General features: G+C 40.3%; 1 protein-coding gene across 1 annotated transcript; it reads right to left on the reverse strand.

Moving 5' to 3' along the window:
* Positions 1–17,471: 17,471 nt before the first annotated feature.
* LOC115361979 (tripartite motif-containing protein 16-like) lies at positions 17,472–19,654 on the reverse strand. The gene is made up of 2 exons (XM_030055722.1): positions 17,896–19,654; positions 17,472–17,664 (listed from the first exon to the last, which is right to left on the reverse strand). Exon 1 carries the CDS (start codon positions 19,615–19,617, stop codon positions 17,947–17,949), a length of 1,671 nt encoding a protein of 556 aa, XP_029911582.1. The 5' UTR covers positions 19,618–19,654; the 3' UTR covers positions 17,472–17,664; positions 17,896–17,946.
* Between the last annotated feature and the right edge of the window lie 2,551 nt (positions 19,655–22,205).

Raw genomic sequence — 22,205 nt, forward strand, 5'->3', positions numbered from 1 at the left:
TGTGCTCCGATCCAAAGCAAATATCAGCTTTTCCTCACAGTCTCTCGCTGATCTGCTGTAAACGGGCTTGTCGGCTCTTGTCCTTCACACTGTGTTGTTTCCACTCGTCTTTAAACTGTCAGATCTGAGAAGCAGGAAATATCTGGGCAGAATAAAACTCATAATGTTTGAGGTCAGACAGAAGCGGGAGGGGTTCAGCTGCTGATTCACTCCAGAAAGAGGAGCACTCTTAAAGAGGCAGTGTGTGTTTAGCTCTCATTTACAACATGAAGTGAAGTTTATGACAAACATAATTAAACTGCTCCATCTCATTTTCATCTTCAACCAACACCTAATATTATCTCCAGTTATATTATAACCCTCCTCAGTCAACACAACAGATCCAACAGATTCAGTCTGAAAAATGTAGATCTGGTTTACTGCAGTGTTTACTCTGCAAAATAACAAGAAAAATGGAAAATCTTTTGTAAGAAAGGTGGTAAAAAAAAAAGTCTAGAGTGATATAAAGAGACTTATGGAAGTGAAACAAAACTCCATTCATGCTGCAACCATCCTTTAACCCCTTCAGCTCCAACTTCCTCCTAAAACTGCCTCATAAAAAGCTTCAGAGTTAGAAAAAATGTTTGTTTTCCTCCAAGTCCAACCATGTCACATATATACCCAGTCTGTCTCTTCCCAAAGGTGTTCAGGTTGATCTGAGAGCGGATGTGGGCTGTGGAGGTTTGGTGCTTCAGCAAAGCCTCGGCAGGCTGTGCAGGTCGCAGTTAGCCTTTCTCAGCCAGACGCTGCTGCGACCCGCCGAGGAAAGGAGACTCGGAAAGCACAACAACCTGCTAGCTTGACTACATCCTCACAACCCGTCTTTCTTTTTGTACCATTCAGTTTGAAAAGTCCTCACAATTTTTGTCTCTTCCTTTGGATGAAATCCTTGAGGTCAGGTGTTGGTTTCCCAGTTAATATTACGTTTTTCCCCTCAAATATCAAGTTAGAAAGTCTTTTCATGGGAAATCTCCATCTTCGCTGCCAAAAGCACCGTGCACCGGTGACAATAGTAGTGATGTGTCGGTCGTGAATGATTAGGAGCCTCTTTTTTCCCCCCTTCTCTCCCTCCCTCTCTCTCTCTCTCTCTCTCTCTCTCTCTCTCTCTCTCCCTCACTTTTTTTCTCTTCAAGCCACACATGTAATGCAAAGTTTTACCTGGGGGACTAGTTTTCCTAGCGGAGGGAGCGTTTCACTCCTCCCCAATTTGAAAAAGTCCTGAAAACACAACATTGCTGCTGCTTTTAGGAAAACTTAGTGTTGTAGTCAAGACCGCACCAATCGAGACCAAGACATTACCGAGACATTTGGAGGTCGAGACCGAGACGAGACCAAGACCTTATATATTAAAGAAAAATCCTAACAAAATAGAACAAAATGACAGGTATCTCTTTTAAACTAAATTTGCTTTTAAACAAATACAATAGCAACCAACACAAAATGCTGCTGTTTTCTAACCAGCACAATGAAACAAATCTCAAATCTAAGGAAATTTGTTGTTTGACTTCTTGTAAAAAAGTACACCATCATACTTTTTAAAACTGCACTGACCTGACAAGCAATGATAAATATGTCATTTCATAAAGAAAGATTAAAAGAAAAAGGAATGAGACAAAAATCAAATGAACTCAGTGAAAAAAACATTTCAGCAAGATTCCTTGAACATGGGTCTTACAGTTTGACTCATTTCAGGATGATAAAATTGAATACTGAATATAAAATTCTGTTTATGAACTTACATTTATATTTTAATAATTTATTATAATAATTATATTGTAATAATTTATTAGGCTAAATAATGATTTTTAAGGAACCTTGCATGGATGCTATTTTTAGCTTTTTTAATGCTATTTAAGCATTATTACACGAGAGGGTGTGAAGTTACAATAATAACGGTCAAGCACACCCTCGAGTGTAATAATGCGATTATACAACTATTACCAATAAAATAAAATGTATAATCAAAATGTATTCATACTGTGGGCATTTCGCTCTCAAAATATAAAAGTTTTTTGCTAGTATTCGCACCGTTTCAGTGGAAATACATGAGATCTGACGTTAACTAGTCCTAGTCAGCCAGCCAACTTGGGCCTTTCAAAACTGAATAAATACCACACAAGAACAAGCAACACAAAAATTGCTTTGCTAGCTCAATCATGTTTTAACTAGAATATCCGCTGGAAAAAAAATCATTTTTTTTTCATGGACTGATAGTTATACTTCTGCCAACTTCTCAGTCCTTTTTAATCTAACAGGTGCCGTGACAGCGACTCACCAGCACAGCTGATCTTTATCTACAACGAACTTATATTAACAGTTATGTTTAAATATAGGCTACTGCTTTCCAGTGTTGGCGCCGGAACAAACATCTATCTTTTCATGAACTCACTGGCAGATGTTTTATTTCAGCTGGGGGTATGTCACTCCAATTTAACATCAACTCAGATTAATGTGGCTAAGCAGCAAAAGTAACAACAGTAAGCAGTCACATTAAGGCTGAACAGAGTTATATAATTTCAATCCCACCTTTCAGGGGCTTTTGCTAATCACTTTTTCAGATTATTATCAGTTTACCTCTGAAATAAAGACGACAGTTTTCACAGATGTGTTGATTCATTAAACGTTCATTTCAATGTAGAGATGCAAACAAATTGACAAATTGATTTTATCAATGGCCTAGGCAACTCATAAAGACAACAATAAAGAAACAAATTAATAACAATTAATAGGCGAATTAATAACTGATAACTCATAACAAGAACAAAGTTTCTCTGTGGAAAATCTTACAGGTACTGTCCGTGGTGCTGAATCTGCCTCAGCAGGTACTATACTGTCCGTGGTGCTGAATTCGCCTCAGCAGGTACTGTCCATGGTGATGAATCTGCCTCAGCAGGTACTGTCCATGGTGCTGAATCTGCCTCAGCAGGTACTATACTCTCCGTGGTGCTGAATTCGCCTCAGTGGGGCACTGTCCATGGTGCTGAATCTGCCTCAGCAGGTACCGCCTCAACGGGTACTGTCCATGGTGCTGAATCTGCCTCAGCAGGTACTGCCTCAATGGGTACTGTCCATGGTGCTGAATCTGCCTCAGCAGGTTCTGTCCGTGGATTTCATTCTCTTTATTATAGAAATTAAAGCTCCATAAAATTCAAGGAGGATCTTGTTTAGCTCTTCTTTACTTACAGTTGAGAAATCAGCTGTCTGCCCGGTGTTTTTCAGGTAGTCTTGTAGAGATTTGACGGCCCAAGATGTTGACCGGGCCGTACTGGCTTCATTTCTTGACCTCTCCAGCTGATCCATCTCTTCAGTTGTCACTCTCGTGTATCTTGGCTTTATCTCTTGTGTCTTGTCTTCCTTGCTCAGCCAATTATCCAAACTTAGGTCGCCAAATAAATCAAAATTGACAACAAATCGGTCCATTATGCATACTAACAAAGTTGACAGTGGCTTTTGATGCGGGTTTCAGTGAAATTTTCCGTCTTGCCATGGAAACCATACAGACTGGGCAATAAGATAAAGCCGGAGTAATATTTTCAGGCCACTGACGCTGTCAGGCCACAGGTTTGCCTCTTCCCATTTACGTCTGTACTTTTGCAAACGTTTTTGTTTCTTAGGGCGTGGTGGAGTATCGGGCAAAATGCAGATTTAAACCTTTTATTGTCTTTGGGTTCAATTTGACCCCAAACAGTGTTTAACATCTAAATACAGATTTTTATTTTCCTTCAGATTTCATGACTTTTCCTAATTTAATGCAAGTAAGTGGGTAAACTTAAAACTAACATGATGTTTTTTTTTTTTGTTTTTGTTTTTTTTTCAATGTTCTGAACACATTTTGTTTACACTGGGGTTTTTTGTGGTTTATTTGAGCCCAGGCTGTTTTATAAAAACATCTAAGAAATAAACATGTTGCACACACACACACACACACACACACACACACACACACACGGACACTGAGGAAGTAGAACATGACATTTCTAATCTTCAAAAGTCTTCCCTCTGCTTTACACCTGTAGTAACCTAACTTACTTAAATGAAACGTTATGTTTCATTTAAAGGGTAATTTAGGACAAGAAACATCAGGTACTAGACATAAAATTAGGTAGTTTGACATTTGACCTTTTTTCCCTCCCTCTTCCCTAATGTCCTCCTTTCTCATCTAATGTAAGGGGCGCTGCGCGCGCTGGCTGACCCGAAGTTCTCCTGATCCTGTAACCCTGTATTTGTCATGTCTTTTTGTGTTTCTTGGACGGGATGTAACTTAAACTGAATTTCCCGTTGTGGGACAAATAAAGTATGATTGATTGATTGATTGATTGATTGATTGAAAGGTAAAATATCAAAGACAACATTAATATTATTTAAATCTAAAGATGTGTTAAGTTGTAAGGCCTGTAAATCATTTATTGTTCCTTGATACGTCCGTATTTGTCTTACTGTGTGGAGTTATGGGGCTCAGCTTTTAAAACAAGTATAAAGTCAATAGTGTTACTTCAAAAACGAGCCATACGTGTTATAAACAAGGCTGGTTAATACGACCACAAAAAAATGCGCTGTTTATAAAGTCACACATTATGAAATTTAAGGATTTAGTTGATTATAAAATAATGCAAATTATGTTCAGAGCTAAAACAAAGTCACTCCCAGACAGCATACAAAAATTCTTCTCTTCTAATAAAGGAATGTAAATATAATATATAATTTGAGAGGTGTTGTTAAGTCTATTATGCAAAAATCTAAAAAACAGATTAAAAGGAGATGTATTTCTATTGTTGGGGTAAAACTCTGGAATGATGCTGATGAAAATATAAAAATGTGTAATTCGCTTTTGGTTTTCAAAAAAATGGTTTATAATTCTATTTTTAAGGCTTATAAAAGTGAAAGATGATTTTTCTTGAAACTGGTATTATTATTATTATTATTATTATCATCATTATTATTATGACTAAGATAAATGGATAAATTAAAGGATAGGCATATATAAGCTTTTTGCTTCAGCCTATACCTTTTTCAGTCGCCACCAAATACAGAGATTGTTGTCTGTTCCTAATGTGGTTTATATTGTTTAAAGATTATTTTCTATGTATACTATTGTTTATGCAAATGGCATTGTGTGACTACTATCACAGGATTCATCTTTCAGCCTATAAGGGGTGAGCAAGACTTTGGAGAGCAGGGGAGTCGAGGAGCCTCCTGCTCGCTGCAGTGTGATGGATCACACTAAAGGCCCATTCATGCTCCCTTGACGTACCAAAATGTACACGTCCGTTTCAAACAATGTTACCGACACTGCCCACATACTTCCATGCGTCCTTTACGTTGGCGTGGATGTTAACCAATAAATCCACCAGGGGGCAGCTCAGAGTCAAAAGTTTATGACAACAACAAACTCAAAAACAACCATGGTGACTGTGGAGGAGATATTGATAATGTACTTCTTGCATAAAAGACAAAACCCGAGGCAACGTTGTAGGAGGCCGTTGGTCGGTGATGCTGTTAAATACATTGTTTTTGTTTTTGCAGCGTACAATGGCATCACAACATAAAGGGCTCTAGTTTCCCGGCACAGCGCGGGGTGGCGCAGTGAGGCGAACCCACGCAGAGCTAGTTTCGACCGGCGAAGCGGCAGAGGCGGACAGTTTCCAAGTTTCGCAGGCGGAGGTTCGCCGAGATGGGAGTGGCGGCACAGCGGGGGGAGGTGCCGACAGATTCGGCTTGGCGCAGTGATAGTTTCGTGCCAAAAGGCTTCGCCGAGATGCGCCAAAAGCTCGCCATCTGAAACCACGTCTACTTTCAGCGCAAGGCGGAGCGGAGCCGGCGCAGTTGAAGTTTGGCTGCCTGGCGCACATCACCAAAACCTCACAATCAGCACAATCTCCATTGATCTGACATCAGCTGTGACGGGACAGTTGATATGGAGATATATGTATGTGCTGATTGTGATCGTAGCATTGAATAGTGTTTTTTTCGGTATTTATTGCATTGTTCATGTGTCTGACATTCCGGAAGCCTGCCTGTGAGGTTTTGGTGATGTGTGCGCACTGATCGCCGGTCTCTGCTCCGCGCCTGTCTCCTGGGCTCCGCTCCGCCTGCGGCAATAGACCTCCATGTCAGCTGTGTAAACTTTCATTACGCCTTCACGCAGCGCATTTTAAAGGCAAGGACAGGGGCTCATTTGATTGGTTACATGTGAATCGGCTGTGTCAAACCCACTCCATGCCTTCTCTCCTCCCCTCCGACGGTAGGAGGGACGGCGGAGTACTTGCGCCACCGAGAACGGCGTGCCAAACTTGGAAAATCCGCCTGGCCACACCCAGTTGGTGAAGCGCATATGCGCTACGCCCCCGCCTCGCCTGGTCTGCGAAACTAGAGCCCAAACACTCCAAAAGAATTGAGGGCCTGGATAAGAATGTCTGGTAAGCATAAGGATAAATTAAACTGTTTGCCTATATTTGAAAGCTTTCTTTCTCTCTTTCTGATGATTAGTTTCTAACCAACTCGCACTCGCCTTTTCTCAAATAGTTCCGCTGTTCTTATTTCCTCTTTGTATCTCACTAGAGCTGCGTATCGGGTCGTGACAGCAACACTGCCCTCACGGTTTCCAGTGGTGCAGCTCCGTTTGGCCCCGTATCCATAAGCTTTATGGAAACGTGCAGAAATCGGACAAAATGAACGCGGAGCACAGACCGAAGGCTCCGTCCGGATCCGGATCCGTATTTAACGTTGAGCATCAATGGGCCTTAAGCTCACCTTAGACGAAGGGAAAGGAGGGCTTTGGGTAACGTGACGCTCCAGATGGTTCCTTACAAAGTGACAGACGATTCATCCAATCACCTACTAAGTGTTTTTTGAAAGCGCCTGCCTTTTTCCAATAGTGACCTCTCAGACAGTTCTGTCAATCACAAGCTGACTTCAACCAATCAGATCAAAGAACCATAGCACACAGAGCGAAGAGCAAACAACAACAACAAGCTGCAGTTTGAGGATCTTTGTCGGCATGGTGACCTGTGAATTCAGTGAATCCTCAGTGAGGAGATGCTCTCTGGGTCTGATATAATGTAAAGTAAAGTATCACGAAGCATCGCTGTATTAAATAAAGCAAAACAGGTTCTGAATCACAAAACACTCTGCATCCTGTACTGTTCACTAGTTCTTCCATATCTAAGTTACTGTGCAGAGGTTTGTGGCAATAATTACACAATACATCTACTAGTCACTCTGCAAAAGAAAGCAATACGGATTATTCATAGGGCAGGATATAGGGATCACACTAATTCATTATTCCTTCATTTTGAATTATTTGTCAGGGATGATGCAAAAAAACATTGTAACAGGTTAAAACAACATGACACAGATGCATTGCATACAGGATTTCTAGCCAAGGCTGATTTGCAACCCCTGTCCCTGGTTAGGCTTTAATAGGCATAACATATCAATACCAGAAATACATTAATTAAATAAAGCTCATAATAAATAGTGACATTCTCAGTAACAACAGTGTTTACATCACATAAAAATCAATTTACATGTGTTGCATATGTGTGCACATGTGTATGTTCCTTAATTCATAGCAATGATGTAATATTTATCGGTGTATGTGTCTGTGTACATACATGCATAATCTGTATTAATGCATGCATGTTTATCTGTACATATCTGTTTGTCTATCTTTGTGTACATGCACATAGACATAATCTTCAGTCTTCCTTCGGTCAAAATTACTGAACTTTAAAAATCTTGTTGACTTTCAGTCAGTGCAAATATTATTCAAAGCAAGTTTATTTATTTTCATTTATTCTTTTTTTCATTGATTTATTTATTAATTGGTTATTTGGTCTTCTCTTTTTATATGTGTATGTGTTTGTGTATGTGGATACAGGTGTATATATGTGTCTACATGTATATATGTATGGGTATACATATGTATGGGTATACATGCATGTATGAATGTGTGTATATGTGTATTCATAACTGATTACGTATTACTCCAAGATAAGTATGAAAAATATTAGGATTATTATGATAAGATTATTGTGGCAGTAAATAATTGATATAATTTTTGATTAAGGTTTATAACAATTTACTTGCATATAAAGATAAATATGATTGGTAATCAGGATATAATATGAGAACTAGTCCAAATAATGAATTAATGCATGCTTCATATGGAAAAGGAAGCCTAAAGGTAATAATATATAATTGATTTATGGACGAGGGGTAGGACTAGATAAGTTTTAACATCTTCCTACTCCTTTCTGGATAGGTAAAATGAACTCATTATGTGTTGTTTTCATTTTTATGCTTATTTATTTTTATGTCTGTCCATTACTGTGTGTTTACGTTTCTTTTTATTTTATTATTATTATTATTTTATTGATTTATTGATTTATTTATTTTGTTTTTTACTTACTGGGAATAATGAACTACTACTACTAACTGGTGCTCTTGCGTGCTTCATAATTACTTGTCATTGCTTAGCAGCACCACAATAATTAAATGTAGTTGTTGTGTGTTCACTTCCTGAGCACAGCGAGCTTCAAGGGGCACGGACCCTCCAGCTTCAGGACATCAACTACTTCACTTTTGAGAGTTTATCACTTACAATTCAGTTTACTGCTTTTCAGGAGCATTACATTCATGCATTCGTACATACATAAACCCCATATTTTACATTGTAACGAGAAATTTGGAAATCATGCAGGGACACTCAAGATTTCACAACATATAATCAAAATCCTGCAGTTTTCAGCTTTGAACTTTTGGTTGAAGCAGCCGCCTCATAATGTCCTGCTTCTGTGACTCATAAACATTCAGAAACCAAAGAACTCATAACTGGCTGTGCTCTTACCACACCGGAAAATATGGATTTTTTTTTTTTTTTTTTTTTTTTTAATTGAGGTAAACATGGACTCACAGATTAAATGAAAATATGCATGTGTATCTAAGAATGTATTGTAAGATTGTATAAAACTGTATGTTTCATGGCAATTTGTGTGATCTGAAGGCCTGGAATGTATTTTCTATGTGAAATGAAACCATTCAGGCGGCACGGTGGTGCAGTGGTTAGCACTGTCGCCTCACAGTGAGAAGGTCCTGGGTTCGATTCCCACCTAAGGTCCTTTCTGTGTGGAGTTTGCATGTTCTCCCCGTGTCTGCGTGGGTTTCCTCCGGGCACTCCGGTTTCCTCCCACCGTCCAAAGACATGCAGGTTAGGTGAATTGGAGAAGCTAAATTGCCCCTAGGTATGACTGTGTGTGTGAATGTCAGTGTTTGTCTGTCTGCCCTGTGATGGACTGGCGACCTGTCCAGGGTGTTTCACTGCCTTCGCCCTATGTGCGCTGGGATAGGCTCCAGCACCCCCCCGCGACCCTAGCGAGGATAAGCGGTTTAGAAGATGAATGAATGAATGAATGAAACCATTCATCAGTTTGAGCACCAACACAACATCGTGTCCTGTCAGAGCAACACACTGGATTTCAAACTGGCCCTTAAATTTCAAGAAATCCCCCAAAATTCTGCTTTCATAACAAGAAAAATGGGAATGGCGTCCACAATAGATAGATAGATAGATAGATATACTTTATTGATCCCAACCAGGGAAAAAACCAGGTGAAACCAGGTGAAAACCAGGTGAAGAAAACGCAGTTCAGTTCTGAGCTCAAAGTGTCCATCAAAGCTGGTTTCATTTCATCCCAGACACAGTAAAATGTCATAAATGACTTTTGAATGCAGGTATTTCTCCCTCCTGTCACTTTGTCTTTTCTACTGTTCATGGAGGGCATTACAGCACTTCTTTGTGTTTTAGCAGCTAAACCAGTCAAGACATGCTGTCCTGTTATTGTCAGATTCTCTTCAGCTGGCTGATAGACTTTCTGGAACGAGAACAAAAGAAACTGTTGATTCTTGGAAATATTTTTTATTGATTTTCATAAACATTCACTTGGTTGACACACCTAATCAGTAAAATCTCATAACAGGCGTTTCTATCTCAGCAGTCACGTGATTCTCACACTCAACCTGTTAAACCAGCATGTCAACACTGTGGAGGAACACATGAATCATTTCCCACTGACAAGAAGAAGAAGAATCATTTCATTTGCAGTGCATTAAAAAAAATCATAGTTACAAAGCCCTGGAAACAAAATCAACAAACAGCTATTCAGCTGCAAAGAAGGACGAGTGCAAACACACTTCTGACTCCATTAAGCAGCAAAACAGGAAGAGCAAAAACATGTTACAGTAAATATTGAGTGAAGTTAAGAATCATAAAGAGCCTCTTCAACAGTTTAATCAGTGATATTTTTTTTACATTTCCCTGTGAAGTGCAGTTCATTTGGCTTCTCTCTACTGTCGACTGATGGAGTTCAACCTATATCCACCACGGCTGAACAGACCAAGAACAAAATGTGCCACAGGTGACGTCTGGGAAGTGCAGGACTGACAAACCACAGCAATGAGCTTTTAGCAGCAAAATAAAAATACAACAAAATATTTTGAATATCTATATTTATATTGATATTTGAATATTTGTATATGACAATCATTTTAAAATGAAGACATATATGTGCAGTTCTTGATTTAAAAAAAAAAAAGAACAGAAACAAGTGCTTACCAACACAGATGTTATAGAAATAGATGACAGAACTTTCACCCACTATATGCTGAATTTCAGCCTCTACCATCAGGCCGCAGGAATAAAATGCCTGTCTGCAAAACAAAAAGATACAGAGGCAGTTTTGTCCCCTCAGCCATCAAAGCATTAAATAGTATTTAGGCTATTGGTGGACTACCCATTAACTTATTAATTTATGGACTACATAGCCTCTCCTAATTTCTTTATCTATTTATTCTAACCTAGGTTTTTTTTTTTTTTTTTTTTTTTGTATCTGCCATGACGGCTCTTATTCTGCATTGTATCCCTTATCTTTTGCCTATTGATACTTGTACCTTTTCTACACTTTTTATCCTTGTATACTTTTTATCATTTGGATACTTTTTATCCCTGTATACTTTTTATCATCTGGACACTTTTTATCCATGTCCTATGTTTGGAGCACCTCTGTCACTGTTATGTCACTGTCTCTGTCGATGTTGTAAATGTTGTCTGTGTATGTGTAAGCAGCCATCTCTTTTAACTGCAACCAAATCTACCCTTGGGTACGAATAAAGTTACTTACTTACTTACTTACTTAGAACTGCTTTAATCACTCCTGTCTACTTGAGCTCACAAAACTCTGCAGTGGCTCCGTTACGGTAAAGCAAAAGTCCAGCATGGAGAGGCTGAGTGAACGTGGTCTGGACTCTGTGGAGGAGAGTCATGGTTTCAGAGACGCTGTAGAAGGACAGAATACCTGTGAGCGCTCTTAAAGAGGCAGTGTGTGTTTAGCTCTTATTTACAACATGAAGTGAAGTTCATGACAAAAATAATTAAACTGTTACGTCTCATTTTCATCTTCAACCAATAGCTAATATTATCTCCAGTTATATTATGAGCCTCCTGTCAGTGACAACTCAGTCAACACAACAGATCCAACAGATCCAGTCTGAAAAATGTGGATCTGGTTTACTGCACAGTGCTTACTCTGCAAAATAACAAGAAAATGGAAAATCTTTTGTAAGAAAGGTGGTAAAAAAAAAAAAAAAAGTCTAGAGTGACATGAAGAGACTTATGGAAGTGAAACAAAACTCCATTCATGCTGCAACACTCCTTTAACCCCTTCAGCTCCAACTTCCTCCTAAAACTGCCTCATAAAAAGCTTCAAAGTTAAAAAAAAAAATGTTTGTTTTTTTTTAGCTGAGCTGTACACTGTTACTGTGACTGTACATTACATGAAGCTTCACTCCACTGAAGCTCCCACCAGAGAAACATTTTAGACACCATTTGGACTGGACTGAAATTTAAAATGTTTAAACCATCATTGCTGAGCTAATCAGTTACAGCAGCGTGAGTAAATGTCATTACTTACCCCTGCTCTTAAAAGATAACATCCTTTTCACTTCTCATCTGCCTCACATGAAGGTTTGGCTGCCAGGATGGAAAACCAATAAAGATCCAAAAACTACAAATGTCTAAAAGCTCCAAAAATCAATGAACAAAGCAGCAAACTGATGTTCCCTAACAAAAGGCCGGAGACGGTTTAATGTTGAAAGGAAATGAACGGAGGGGAGCCGAGTCAGTGAATCAAATCGAGGATCTGAGGGGTGAGGATGAACAGTCGAAAATGATTTCCGCTCCAAAGTGCGGTAACCACGCAATCTTTAATTCATAAAAAAATACCGATTCATATTTAGCTGACGGCTAGATGTTCTTCACTCATAACCCTGCAAGAGTCCTTTGACGAGGCATTTTATTCAGCACTTGCTCCCTCAGGATGTAATGAGATTTTGGTCCGCAGGTGGCAATGCAATGTGACGGATCACACTAAAGCCCCATTTATGCTCCCTTCACATACCAAAATGTATACGTCCGTTTCAGACGATGTTACTGACACTGCCCACATACTTCCATGCGTCCTTTACATTGGCGTGGATGTTAACCAATAAATCCACCAGGGGGCAGCCCAGAGTCTAAAGTTTATGACAACAACAAACTCAAAAAACAAACATGGTGACTGTGGAGGAGATATTGATAATGTGCCTCTTGCATAAAAGACAAAAACCGAGGCGACGTTGACGGAGGCGGTGGTCGGTGAGGCTGTTAAATACATTGCTAACCCTAACCGCCATTCTTATTTCTTCTTTGTGTCTCACTAGAGCTGTGTATCGGGTCGTGACAGCAACACTGCCCTCACGGTTTCCGGTGGTGCTGCTCCGTTTGGCCCCGTATCCGTAAGCTTTATGGAAACGTGCAGAAATCGGACAAAATGAACGCGGAGCAAGGACAGAAGGGCTCCGTCCGTATCCGGATCCGTATTTAACGTTGAGCATCAATGGGCCTTAAGCTCACCTCAGACGAAGGGAAACGAGCGCTTTAGGTAACGTGACGCTCCAAATGGTTCATTACAAAGTGACAGACGGTTCAGCCAATCGCCTGCTAAGTGCTTTTTTTTTTTTGAAAGCACCTGCCTTTTTCCAGCAATGACCTCTCAGACAGTTCTGTCAATCACAGGCTGACTTCAACCAATCAGATCAAAGAACCATAGCACACAAAGCGAAGAGCAAACAACAACAACAAGCTGCAGTCTCAGGACCTTTGTCGGCATGGTGACCTGTGAATTCAGTGAATCCTCAGTGAGGAGATGCTCTCTGGGTCTGATATAACGTAAAGTAAAGTATCACGAAGCATCGCTGTATTAAATAAAGCAAAACAGGTCCTGAATCACAAAACACTCTGCATCCTGTACTGTTCACTAGTTCTTCCTTACTGTGCAGAGGTTTGGGGCAATAATTACACAATACATCCACTAGTCACTCTGCAAAAGAAAGCAATACGGATTATTCATAGGGCAGGATATAGTTATCACACTAATTCATTATTCCTTTATTTTTATTTATTTATTAGTTTATTTGTCAGGGACGATGCAAAAAAACAAAAAAAAACAAAAAAAAAAAAAAAACATTGTAACAGGTTAAAACAACATGACACAGATGCATTGCATACAGGATTTCTAGCCAAGGCTGATTTGCAACCCCTGTCCCTGGTTAGGCTTTTCTACTTAAAATAGGCATAACATATCAATACCTGAAATACATTAATTAAATAAAGCTCATAATAAATAGTGACATTCTCAGTAACAACAGTGTTTACATCACATAACAATCAATTTACATGTGTTGCAAATGTGTGCACATGTGTATGTTCCTTAATTCATAGCAATGATGTAATATTTATCGATGTATGTGTCCGTGTACATACATGCATAATCTGTATTAATGCATGCATGTTTATCTGTATGTATCTGTTTGTCTATCTTTGTGCACATGCACATAGACATAATCTTCAGTCTTCCTTCAGTCAAAATTACTGAAATTTAAAGATCTTGTTGACTTTCAGTCAGTGCACATATTATTCAAAGTAAGTTTATTCATTTTTATTTATTCTTTTTTTTCATTGATTTATTTATCAATTGGTTATTTTGTTTTCTCTTTTTTAATGTGTATGTGTTCGTGTATGTGTATACAGGTGTATATATGTGTCTAATTATATAGGTATGGGTATACATGTACAGTGGAGGAAATAATTATTTGATCCCTTGCCGATTTTGTAAGTTTGCCTATTGACAATGAAATGAACACTATTATAATTTTACTGGTAGGTTTATTCTAACAGTGAGGGATAGAATATCAAAAAGAAAATCCAGAAAATCACATTATATAAAAGATATAAACTGATTTGCATTTCACTGAGTGAAATAAGTATTTGATCCCCTAGCAACCATTAGGAATTCTGGCTCCCAGAGACCTGTTAGATACTCAACTAATACTAGATACTAATCTCAACTTGTTACCTGTATAAAAGACACCTGTCTCAACTTGTCACCTGTATATAAGACAGCTGTTCACAGAATCAATCAATCAGACTCCAACCTCTCCATCATGGGCAAGACCAAAGAGCTGTCTAAGGATGTCAGGGACAAGATTATAGACCTGCACAAGGCCGGAAAGCGTTACAAGACCATAAGCAAGAAGCTGGGTGAGAAGGAGACAACTGCTGGTGCAATTATTCGAAAATGGAAGAAACACAAAATGACCATCAGCTGACCTCAATCTGGGGCTCCACGCAAGATCTCACCTTGTGGGGTATCAATAATCATAAGAAAGGTGAGAAATCAGCCTACAACTGCACGCGAGGAGCTTCTTAATGATCTCAAGGCAGCTGGGACCACGGTCACCAAGAAAATCACTGGTAACACACTATGCTGTAATGGATTAAAATCCTGCAGTGCCCGCAAGGTCCCCCTGCTCAAGAAGGCACATGTACAGGCCCATCTGAAGTTTGCCAATGAACACCTGAATGATTCAGAGAATGCTTGGGAGAAGGTGCTGTGGTCAGATGAGACCACAATTGAGCTCTTTAGCATCAACTCAACTCGCCGTGTTTGGAGGAAGAGAAATGCTGATTATGACCCCAAGAACACCATCCCCACCATCAAGCATGGAGGTGGAAACATTATGCTTTGGGGGTGTTTCTCTGCCAAGGGGACAGGACAACTTCACTGCATCGACGGGAGGATGGACGGGGCCATAAAATCCTGAGTGACAACCTCCTTCCCTCCGCCAGGACACTGAAAATGGGTTGTGGATGGGTCTTCCAGCACGACAATGACCCAAAACATACGGCCAAGGCAACAAAGGAGTGGCTCCAGAAGAAGCACATTAAGGTCATGGAGTGGCCTAGCCAGTCTTCAGACCTTAATCCCATAGAAAATCTGTGGAGGGAGCTGAAGCTTCAAGTTGCCACATGACAGCCTCGAAACCTTAAGGATTTGGAGATGATCTGCAAAGAGGAGTGGACCAAATTCTTCCTGATATGTGTGTATACCTGGTAATCAACTACAAAAAATGTCTGACCTCTTCACTTGCCAACAAGGGTTTTGCCACCAAGTACTACGTCATGTTTTGCTAGGGGATCAAATACTTATTTCACTCAGTGAAATGCAAATCAGTTTATGTCTTTTATATTAAGTGATTTTTTGGATTTTCTTTTTGATATTCTATCTCTCACTGTTAGAATAAACCTACCATTAAAATTATAGAGTGTTCATTTCTTTGTCAGTAGGCAAACTTACAAAATCGGCAAGGGATCAAATAATTATTTTCTTCACTGTATGTATGTATGGGTATACATGTATATATGAATGTGTGTATATGTGTATTCATAAATGATTACATATGACTCCAAGATAAGGATGAAAAATATTAGGATTATTATGATAAGATTAATGTGGCAGTAAATAATTGATATCATTTTTGATTAAGGTTTATAACAATTTACTTGCATATAAAGATAAATATGATTGGTAATCAGGATATAATATGAGAACTAGTCCAAATAATGAATTAATGTATGCTTCATATGGAAAAGCAAGCCTAACGATAATAATATATAATTGACTTATGGACGAGGGGTGGGACTAGATAAGTTTTAACATCTTCCCACTCCTTTCCGGATAGGTAAAATTAACTCATGTGTTGTTTTCATTTTTATGCTTATTTATTTGTATGCCTGTCCATTACTGTGTGATTACTTTTCTTTTTCTTTTCTTTTTCTTTTTTTTTTTTTAACTTACTCTGAATAAAGAACTACCACTACTAACTGGTGCTCTTGCGTGCTTCATAATTACTTGTCATTGCTTAGCAGCACCACACTAATTAAATGTAGTTCTTGTGTGTTCACTTCCTGAGCACAGCGGGCTTCAAGGGGCACGGACCCTCCAGCTTCAGGACATCAACTACTTCACTTTTGAGAGTTTATCACTTACAATTCAGTTTACGTCTTTTCAGGAGCATTACATTCATGCATGCATACATAAACCCCATATTTTACATTGCAACGAGAAATTTGGAAATCATGCAGGGACACTAAAGATTTCACAACATATAATCAAAATCCTGCAGTTTTCAGCTTTGAACTTTTGGTTGAAGCAGCTGCTTCATAATGTTCTGCTTCTGTGACTCATCAACATTCAGAAACCAAAGAACTCATAACTGACTGTGCTCTTTCCACACCGGAAAATATGTTTTTTTTTTTTTTTTTTTTTTTTTTTAAATTGAGGTAAACATGGACTCAGATTAAATGAAAACATGCATGTGTATCTAAGACTGTATTGTAAGATTGTATAAAACTGTATGTTTCATGGCAACTTGTGTGATCTGAATGCCTGTCATAGCAACACACTGGATTTCAAAGTGGCCCTTAAATTTCAAGAAATCCCCCAAAATTCTGCTTTCATAACAGAAGAAAAATGGGAAAGGCGTCCACAATCACAGGTGAAGAAAACGCAGTTCAGTTCTGAGCTCAAAGTGTCGATAAATGACTTTTGAGTGCAGGTATTTCTCCCTCCTGTTACTTTGTCTTTTCTACTGTTCATGGAGGGCATTATAGCACTTCTTTGTGTTTTAGCAGCTAAACCAGTCAAGACATACTGTCCTGTTATTGTCAGATTCTCTTCAGCATTTCTTTCAACATTCACTTGGTTGACACACCTATTCAGTAAAATCTCATAACAGGCGTTTCTATCTCAGCAGTCACGTGATTCTCACACTCGACCTGTTAAACCAGCATGTCAACACTGCGGTGGAACACATGAATCATTTCCCACTGACAAGAAGAAGAAGAATCATTTCATTTGCAGTGCATTAAAAAACAAAATCATAGTTCCAAAGTACTGGAAACAAAATCAACAAACAGCTGTTCAGCTACAAAGAAGGACGAGTGCAAACACACTTCTGACTCCATTAAGCAGCAGGAAGAGCAAAAACATGTTACAGTAAATATTGAGTGAAGTTAAGAATCATAAGGAGCCTCTTCAACAGTTTAATCAGTGATTTTTTTTACATTTCCCTGTGAAGTGCAGTTCATTTGGCTTCTCTCTACTGTCGACTGATGGAGTTCAACCTATATCCACCACGGCTGAACAGACCAAGAACAAAATGTGCCACAGGTGACGACTGGGAAGTGCAGGACTGAGAAACCACAGCAAGGAGCTTTTAGCAGCAAAATAAAAATGCAACAAAATATTTGATACATGTGGAGTTCTTGAGAAAAAAAAATAAAAAAAGACACATCTGTTGAATTTCAGCTGATGTTGTTACACTGAGACCTGGAAAGAGAGTCATAGTCCCGCCCACACGGTTTGAGTGACAGGTGATCTGTGGCCAGTGCAGTGCAGAAACACAACAGAAACAAGCGCTTACCAACACAGATGTTATAGAAATAGACGACAGAACTGCTTTAAACACTCCTGTCTACTTGAGCTCACAAAACTCTGCAGTGGCTCCGTCACCGTAAAGCAAAAGTCCAGCATGGAGAGGCTGAGTGAACGTGGTCTGGACTCTGTGGAGGAGAGTCATGGTTTCAGAGACGCTGTAGAAGGACAGAATACCTGCTCTGTGATTCAGGTACACTCCCACTGTGGAGGACACAGGGAGCGGGATTTCAGTTTTGATTTTGTTGTGTCTGAAGTAATAGTTCATGTTGTAATAATACAATGACCAAGATTTGTCATTGTATCCAAATCCACATTCATTCCCGCTCCTTGTTCTGCTGATATCCTGATATGAGACTGCTATATAAATGAACCCCTTCCACTTCACCTCCCAGTAACAACGTCCAGTCAGACTCTCTCTGCTCAGGACCTGACCCCATCCAATAAATCTGTCTGGGTGACTGGGATATGACTGTTTTTCTGCCATAAATGTTACTTTTCTGTTCCCCTCAGATAATGACAGCTGTGTGTTTGCTGTGTTTGGATCCAGTGTGATGTGACATGAATATTGTAAGAACTCAGCTCTGGTCTTGGTCTTTGATTGTGGCAGTAGAACATCCACTCCAGTCACTGTCAGTGAGATCTTGGACCATTCCTCACTAAGAAGCTCCTGTAGTTTGTCTCTCAGCTCTGACACAGCTGCAGTCACATCCTCAAAGTAGCTCAGAGGATGGATTTTGATGCTGGGTGAGTGTGTAGATTCACTGAGACATGAGAGTGAGGGGTAATTCTGTAGAAAATGGATGTGATCCTGTGTGTGTGAGAGCTGCTCCAGCTCAGCGTCTTTCCTCCTCAGCTCAGCGATCTCCTGCTTCAGCTTCTCCTGAACTTCTTCAGCCCGACTCACTTCCTCTTCCTGCTGGGATCTGATCTGCTGCTTCACATCAGACCTTCTTTTCTCAAGCAGACGGATCAGCTCAGTGAAGATCTCCTCACTGTCCTCCACTGCTTTATCAGCAGAGCGACTGATGGCCTCCACCTCCTGCTGAAGCACCTTCACGTCTTTCTCTGTGTCCTGGATTCTCTGCTGGATTTTTTGCCGACTCAGCCCGAGTTCTTCCTGCCTCTCGGTCCTTTCTGCTGCAGCTGAGACTTTGCGGTGGCCTTCATGTTCCTCCATGGAGCAGAGATAACAGATACACTGCTGATCAGTGCGGCAGAAAATCTTCATCACCTCATCGTGACGAGAGCAGATGTTCTCCTGAAGCTTCACGGTGGCTTCCACCAGCTTGTGCTTCTTAAATGGAGCTGAATCGTAGTGAGGCTGGAGGTGGTGCTCACAGTAAGAGGCCAGACACACCAGACAGGACTTGAGGGCTTTCAGTTTCCTCCCAGAGCAGACATCACAGGCCACATCTCCAGGTCCAGCGTAGCAGAGATAAGGAGGAGCAGCTTGGAGTCCCATCTTCTTCATTTCCTCCACTATGTCTGCTAACATGGTATTTTTCACCAGGACAGGCCTCGGTGTGAAGGTTTGTCTGCACTGCGGGCAGCTGTAGATTTCCTTGTGCTCCTCTCCATCCCAGCAGTCTTTAATACAGCTCATGCAGTAGCTGTGTCCACAGGGAATAGTCACCGGATCCTTCAGCAGATCCAGACAGATGGAACAGCAAAACTTTGCCGAGTCCGGCTGAATTCCTCGCTGAGCCATTTCCCCTCTCAGTCACAGTGAAATGTCTGCTAGTTTCACTTTCTATTCTAGCTTCTAGCTTTTCCTCACAGTCACTCGCTGATCTGCTGTAAACAGGCTTGTGGGCTCTTGTCCTTCACACTGTGTTGTTTCCACTCGTTTTTAAACTGTCAGATCTGAGAAGCAGGAAATATCTGGGCAGAATAAAACTCGTAATGTTTGAGGTCAGACAGAAGCGGGAGGGGTTCAGCTGCTGATTCACTCCAGGAAGAGGAGCGCTCTTAAAGAGGCAGTGTGTGTTTAGCTCTTATTTACAATATGAAGTGAAGTTTATGACAAAAATAGTTAAACTGTTACGTCTCATTTTCATCTTCAACCAATAGCTAATATTATCTCCAGTTATATTATGACCCTCCTGTCAGTGAGAACTTAGTCAACACAACAGATCCAACAGATAGAAAATATTTTGTAAGAAAGGTGGTAAAAAAAAAAAAAAAAAAAGTCTAGAGTGACATAAAGAGACTTATGGAAGTGAAACCAAACTCCATTCATGCTGCAACACTCCTTTAACCCCTTCAGCTCCAACTTCCTCCTAAAACTGCCCCATAAAAAGCTTCAAAGTAAGAAAAATGTTTGTTCTCCTAAAGTACTACCATGTCACACATATATACCCTATACAGTTGAGGCCAAAATTATTAGCCTCCCTGGAATTATGGAACATTTTCCTAAAATTCTTCCCAATGTTTGCAGCATTGATAAAATTTGATATAATCAAACATTCACCAGTGCTATTTAGTAGCTTTTGGTACATTTTGGAATATAAAATACATTTTTAGGCTTGCTTTATATCAAATATAGTGAAAAATGGGGTGGTCAAAAATAATAGCCCCCATGATGGGGTGGTCAATAATATTACCCCCCCCCCCCCCCCCCCCCCCCCCATATGTGAATTTTTGCTTTCAAAACACACATAATTAACCAATCAGCTTTCAAACCACACCTGTGCAGCCAATTGGCTTCCTAACAACACCTGAGCATTCAATCAGCATAAAAGAACTCCTAGGAAAAGGGCACTTGAACACATTATTGAGAGGAACTCCTTTTACTCACCATGCCAAAGACAAAGGAAATCAGTCTTGAGCTCAGAAAGAAGATAGTAGAGGCTATACTGCTATTTCCAAGTGTTTCACAGTGTCTAGAACCGCTGTACGTTGCATCATTGCCAAGTACAAGGAGACAAATTCTGTAAGAAACAAACCTGGGCGTGGTCGTAAGCGCAAGATTTCTAGAACTCTAGAGAGGAAAATAGTCAGAGATGTCAGCAAGAAGCCCCAGACATCTGCCAAGATGATTGTTGCTGACATGGCCCCTTCTGGAGTTGATGTTTCAAGGAACACAGTTGTGAGGGCTCTCCATCGTGGTGGGCTTCAGGGCCATCGTCCCAGAAGAACCCCTTTACTCAAAGAGCGGCACATCAAAGCCGGACTGAGGTTTGCCCGTGAACATTTGAAAGGTAAAGATGAGTTTTGGAAGTCTGTGCTTTGGTCTGATGAGACTAAACTGGAACTGTTTGGGCACATGGATGTTGCTTATGTTTGGCGAAGAAAGGGAGAGGCCTTCAACCCTAACAACACAGTTCCCACAGTTAAACATGGTGGTGGGAGCATCATGCTGTGGGGCTGTTTTGCAGCCTCAGGCACAGGGAGCCTTGTTCGGGTGCATGGCATCATGAAAAAAGAAAATTATGTTGAAATTTTGAGGGATAATATGCAGAAATCTGCTCGTAGTCTAGCCTTAGGTTGTCGCTGGGTCTTCCAACAAGACAATGACCCAAAGCATACATCAAAATTGGTCCAACAGTTCCTGAAGGATACCAAAACCAAGGTCCTGGAGTGGCCCGCACAACGCCCAGACCTCAATCCTATTGAGAATCTGTGGCGGGTGCTCAAAGTGAATATCCATGCTCGGAAACCACACAATTTGGACCAGCTGGAACAATTTGCAATGGCAGAATGGGCCAAAGTCCCTCAGCAGACCTGTGCCAACCTAGTAAAGAACTACTCAAAGAGGTTGTGTTCAGTTGTGGCTCAGAAAGGGCACACTACTGACTATTAATGGACAGGGGGCTAATAATTTTGGATGTCTCATTTTTGCCCTTTCTTGTTTCAGCTCAGTGTATCAATAGAATATCCTAATCAAACTTAGTGGAGATTTTGTCTTTGTTATTTTGGAAACAAATGCACTATAAACACTTGTTGTCAATGTTCATTTCCATGGAGAAATCAAGAATTTGTCTAATTTCATAAGGGGGGCTAATAATTTTGACCTCAACTGTATACCCAGTCTGTCCAGCTCTTCCCAAAGGTGTTCAGGTTGATCTGAGAGCGGATGTGGGCTGTGGAGGTTTGGTGCTTCAGTAAAGCCTCGGCAGTCTGTGCAGGTCGCAGTCAGCCTCTCTCAGCCAGACGCTGCCGCGACCCGAGAAAAGGAGACTCGGAAAGCACAACAACCTGCTAGCTTGACTACATCCACACAACCCGCTCTTTCTTTTAGTACCGTTCAGTTTGAAAAGTCCTCACAATTTTTGTCACTTTTGTCTAGTTTCCCTG

This window comes from Myripristis murdjan, chromosome 7, assembly GCF_902150065.1.
Source record: "Myripristis murdjan chromosome 7, fMyrMur1.1, whole genome shotgun sequence".
Classification (NCBI taxonomy): Eukaryota; Metazoa; Chordata; class Actinopteri; order Holocentriformes; family Holocentridae; genus Myripristis; species Myripristis murdjan.

Bases quoted from the DNA above. Each gene is read 5' to 3' on its own strand.
- LOC115361979 (XM_030055722.1), bottom strand. From the start codon at position 19,617: ATGGCTCAGCGAGGAATTCAGCCGGACTCGGCAAAGTTTTGCTGTTCC.